Source organism: Cryptomeria japonica, chromosome 6 (assembly GCF_030272615.1).
Source record: "Cryptomeria japonica chromosome 6, Sugi_1.0, whole genome shotgun sequence".
NCBI lineage: Eukaryota > Viridiplantae > Streptophyta > Pinopsida > Cupressales > Cupressaceae > Cryptomeria > Cryptomeria japonica.
In genome coordinates, this window is record NC_081410.1 from 454349298 (window position 1) to 454355289 (window position 5992).

General features: G+C 37.4%; 1 protein-coding gene across 1 annotated transcript; it reads left to right on the plus strand.

Annotated features, from left to right (window-relative positions):
* Window positions 1–5146: 5146 nt before the first annotated feature.
* Window positions 5147–5656, plus strand: LOC131051033 (uncharacterized). The gene has a single exon (XM_057985378.1). It carries the CDS (start codon window positions 5147–5149, stop codon window positions 5654–5656), a length of 510 nt encoding a protein of 169 aa, XP_057841361.1.
* Window positions 5657–5992: the final 336 nt, after the last annotated feature.

Genomic DNA, 5992 nt, shown 5'->3' on the forward strand with positions numbered 1-5992 from the left:
CCAACTCAGCCTGTTCCAAATCCAAATAACAAACAACAATAACAACAACAACAAGTCTTTTCAACTGATCCTAATAACTATCTTGCATACTGTCTCACTATAAGTGATATTTATTTGAGGTCACAGACAACATTGCCTACTCCATCTCCTCCAGTCATAACAAAGTTACCAACATAGGAGACTGCTCAGGAGACCTTGAGCAGGTTCAGCAGTCTGAAACTTTAGATATACCTATAAGAACTCCCTCATTTCCTCAAAGATTGCAGGTAGAAGTATCTCGGCAGCAGGGTGATATAGCTTTTGATCTTATTGATCAACTAAAACATATGTGTTAAAATCCCACTGTTTCAAGCGATTAAAGACATTCCCATATATGGAAAATATATTAAAGAGGCATGTTTGAAGAAACCTGGGAGGAGGAAAAAAGATCCAAAAATAGTGCATGTAGTAGGACAATTGGCTGATATTATGTTAGGAAAACTTGTTGTCCCTAAATATTATGACCCAGGTAGCCCTATTGTCAAGGTAGTTATTAATGGAACTCAAATAAAAAATGCCTTGATAGACTTAGGAGCAGCAATAAATGTGATGACTAAGGATGTCATGCAACAACTCACCATTACTAGTCTCAGATCAACTCCAATGGTCGTGCAACTCGTTGATAGCTCCATTGTTCGGCCTGAAGGAATGGTTGAAGATATTGTTGTCACATTAGATTCTTAGGAATATCCCACTAATTTCATAATCCTCTCTCCCAAGGAAACATTAGGTGGATATCCAATTATTTTGGAAAGACCTTGGCTGGCAATAGCTGATGCATATATAGGTTGCAGATCCGGAGATATGACAATTTTAGATGGTATTACTACCAAAATACTTGTACTCTATTCTCTAGCACAACCACAACTTGATCAAGAATGAGTAGTATGGAAAGACATAGGAGAAGAAGCATAGGAAATTAATTATGTTCAACAACTAATGATGTTATCAAGGGACCCACTCATAGCACTTCAAGAGGAAGATACAATACTCTCTAACATCATAATAAATCATTATGGAGCAGCTCAACAGTCATTGGGTATACCAATAAGTCCTCTGCATACCCTTCTCCCATCTGAAGGCTTTTTAAATTCTCCTACAGCCACATATATGTTTCACACATTACTACCATAGGAGATTCAAACCTCTTGTCTATCTGAAATATCTAATGTATAATCAATAATTCAAATAGAAGTTGCTACAGGAAGAAATTTGAATATAAATAGTCATTTAGCAGCAGATCAAAGCTCGTCATTAATAAAATTACTCAAAGCCCAACAACAAGCTTTTGCATGGGATTATCAGGACATGAAAGGATTAAATCCTGCATTGTGTACCCATAGAATATATATCAAAGATTATTGTAAACCAATTAGATAGCCTCAGCGAAGGATTAGTCCTGCTTTAAGGGAAATAGTTAAAGAGGAATTGCAAAAGTTGCTTCATGCAGGATTCATCTACCCTATTTCAAAAAGTCAATGGGTTTCTCCTCTGGTTATAGTTCCAAAGAAAGGAGGAAAATGGAGAGTTTGTATGGACTATAGGGAGCTCAACACTGCTACCAAAAAGGATTACTTCCCACTTCCATTTATAGATCAAGTGTTAGACTCTCTAGCAGGTAAGCAATACTTTTCATTTTTGGATGGGTTTAGTGGTTATAATCAAATTAGAATAGCTCCAGAAGATCAGGAAAAGACTACCTTTACCTGCCCTTGGGGCACATATGCCTATTTAGTCCATCCTTTTGGTTTATGTAATGCTCCTACAACCTTTCAAAGGGCTGTCCTCAGTATATTATCAGACATATCCCATGATTGTATGGAAATATACATGGATGACTTTACTACTTATGGAACTACATTTAAGGAGGCATTACAAAATTTGACCAAAGTATTGCAGCGGTGTGAAGATCACAATTTATCCCTAAATAGTGAAAAATATTTTATGATGATGCAAGAAGGTATAGTGTTGGGGCATCAAATCTCATAATCATGTATTCAAGTGGATCCAACTAAAATAGAAGTAATACTTGATCTTCCTACCCCTGTTAAACAAAAGGATGTGAGAAGTTTTCTAGGCCATGCAGGGTACTATAGGAGATTTGTTAAGGACTTTAGTCAAAAAGCAAGGCCATTATATTCTTTATTGACAAAGGAAGTTGAGTTTGAATGGATAGTTGCATGTGAAAAATCATTTTCTCAACTAAAAGAAGCCTTAACCCATGCCCCTGTGCTTAAAGGATCTGATTGGTCAATTCCTTTTCACATTCATACAGATGCATCCGATTGTACAATAGGAGCAGTTCTGGGGTAGAAGCAAGGAGTTTTGGAAAATACAATTTATTACATCAGTAAAAATTTGCAAGTACCAGAACTGAATTACACTGTTACTGAAAATGAGATGTTAGTTGTCATCTATGCCCTTAGTAAGTTTAGATACTATATAACTGGATATCAAATATTTGTACATACTAATCATGCAACCATCAAGTACCTCATGAACAAAAACTCCATTACAGGTAGATTGGCAAGATGGTTATTATTAATGCAATAATTTGATATTACTATCATTGATAAACCAGGAAAAGCAAATGTAGTGGCAGATTTTCTGTCAAGGATTCACACACCAGACAATAAGGAGGTCATTAATGATTCCTTTCCAGATGAGAATTTGTTTTCCATCATTTTACATAGTCCATGGTATGCTGACATAGCCAACTACCTAGCAGCTAACAAGACTGATGCAGAGAATCTTGGAGCCTTGGATGTTTCACCTTCTTGAGTGACTTGTCCTACTCAACCCTACAACTACTCAAGTCCTTCCTATGGCACTTGGAAAGGGTTAAAACAATGAGACCCCAAAGGTCTGATCCTTCTTGACTTTCCTCCTAGGTATAGCCAATGGTTTTTGGACAATCAACTCCTCCTCCCAAGGTTGTCACCTCAGTTACTCACACTCACCTCTCCTAGGCTCCAACCCCTCCTGCTAGGATCTTGACACACAAACTCTTCTTATGGTTTCCCAATGAATTAATAAGGTTTCTTCATTATTTTTTGAAGTTTAGGACTCACCAAATCCATCACTATGGTTTCTCAAGCCTTCTAGGTCTCTACCGACACCTAAATAGGCCTAATTGCATTAGCCCTCCTTAAGCGGTTTTTGGGGTTTAATTTGCAAAAATACCAAACAAGCCTAGGAATAAATCATGTACTTGAGTACCCTTTTGGAAGTTGTAGATAATACTATAAAAGTGCATCTGGGTTGTTTGTATAGGTGTGGTTTCCAATGCTGCACTATTTTGTGGGGTTTTAGGCTTAACCGGTGGATTGACAAAATTGGTCTAGAAACTTTCACCAGTCAAATATCCTGACCTAAAAACCTTAAGAACCTTCAAGGTAACTCATAGGTATTTCCATTCATATGCCACTTGGGCCTACATCAATCTCCATGTGCTCACAAATTGCACTTTGCTTACTGTCCTAACTCATCTACTCCCAGTGGTGAGCCTAGGCCTTCATTGTTTCTCCTCCTCCTGGAAATGCAACATCACACACCCAATTCCAAAAATATATATAGACCCTAACCTATAAATATTTATGATTTCAACAAGTGCCATCAAAGAATGCTTAGGCTAGAGCCATTTCTTGCTCTTAAACCCTACTTGCAAGGGTTTTGCTCCTAGTTGCAAAGAATGAGAGAAATCTCTACAACCTGAAAATAAACCTTATTGAAAGATAATACAATGAACATACACATATGGCAATGATTTTACACCATCTTGTCTGTACTAGACCGTACAAGCAATGAAAAACAAGACAAAACTGTCAAAAACTGGTTGAAACAAGATTGTTTCACAAACCCAAAACTTGTTCATGCATTTACAATCCTTCCAACCTGTACAATGAAGTGAAATTTGGATTATATCCACTTGTTTCAGTCGGTTCAACCAACTTCCTAGTGCCCATAACCAAAAATTCAACTTTTGCAAGAAATTTCAAAATGTTGCTTAGTAACTTTTTACAACTTTTGCTCCAGGATGCAAATTTGCATTCTCTTGCATTCTAAGACTCCTAAAGGTCCTCAAACAACCTAGAAGAACCAAACACAACTCAATTGACTCCTAAATCATGAATACATTCATCTAGAGTATTTTTCCTATGAACTACCTAAGCATCTCACTTCTTAGGCTAACAACATCCTGAGCAGAATTGACTCAAACCAAAATTTGGACACCTCAACTATGGCTCTACTGAGTCCTCAATGGTTGGTCCATTATTACATCACACATTACCTCACAAACTAAAAATAAATCAAAGCTTACATTCTTGGAGTGCTAGGTGCCCTACACCAAAGACACCCCCACATTTTTCACCTGAAGAGAAAAGACTGCTAGTAGAAAAGAGTTTCAACTTCTCATGGATAGCAGATTGCTTATTTTATACAGGGCCAGATCAAGTTATGAAACACTGTGTAAGGGAAGATGAGACATATGATATACTTCATGGCTCTCATGATGAACCTTGTGGAGGTCATTTTTTAACCAAAAGAACAACTCTCAATATATTAACTACAAGGTACTATTGGCCAACCTTGCACAAGGATGCAGTTAAATACACCAGGAAATGTGACAAATGTCAAAGAATGGGCAGAACGATTCGGTCTGATGAAATGCCTCTACACCCTCAGGTGGTTGTTACACCATTTGACAAATGGGGCCTAGAGTTTGTTGGGCCAATTGATCCACCATTAAATGGTCACTCCTACATTCTTGTTTGTACTGACTATGTTACTAAATGGGTAGAGGTCAAAGCCTTCAAGCATGCCAGAGACAATAAGGTGGCATAATTCTTATATGAAGAAATATTCACTCAGTATGAAGTTCCTAGAGAAATAGTGACAAATCAAGGGGCATAATGGCAGGCATAGGAAATCCACTTCTTATCATCCATGAGCTAATGACCAAGCAGAGATTACTAACAGGGAGCTTTAATCAATATTGACCAAAATAGTAGCACTCAACAAAAAAGATTGGTCTAGCAGATTATTTGAGGCTGTATGGGCTTATAGAACCACTTGGAAAACTACAACATGGTTTACACCATTTCAAATGGTAAATGGGACAAAAGCAATAATGCATGTGGAGTTTGAACATAAAACTTTGAGAACAACTATTTCCTTAGATATGACTTTGTCTACAACACAAGAAGAAAGGCTCTTGCAGCTTAATGCTTTAGATGAGATAAGAAAGTCCACCCCGCAACATACTGAATCTATTCAAAATCAGCGCATAAAGTGGCATGATTGCTATATCAAGGACAAATCATTCCAGCAAGGAGATTGGGCTGTACTCTATGATTCTAGGTATAAAGATGATTTGGGAAAATTACAGACACGGTGGTTAGGACCTTATGAAATAATTGAAACATTTTCTCATGGTGCTATAAGATTATCTATAATAGATCCTGTTAAGTTTAAATTGTTAGTCAATGGCTATCGGTTGCGCCTATACCATAAACCTCTAAGCAAAGATGAATTCCTATGGTATTTTTCCACTGCCAAGCATGCCGAGATTCTAGCAACCATTACTAATGGCTTTGCCGTCACCACTCCATCTTAATATCTTTGCTACACAATCATAATAAATACTTCCCCATCTAGTGGGAGTACTTTTCTACATAATAAATATTCCATTATGTATTCACTCATTTCCTTCCTTTCACTCCATCCATTTCCACACCATTTTCCATGCATGACGGCTCAAATATCTTCAAGTTGCAGTCATTCTCGTGTGATGTCAGGTACGCTCATGTGTATTTATTTTTGTTGCATGTATATAATTAAACCATATTAACTCTAATTATGATATTTTGCATACTTTCCTTTCTCGGTCCTCCTCTGCATGTGTGGACACCTGTCAAGCCTTAGGTTGGGGGGGGGGGGGAGTACACTGATA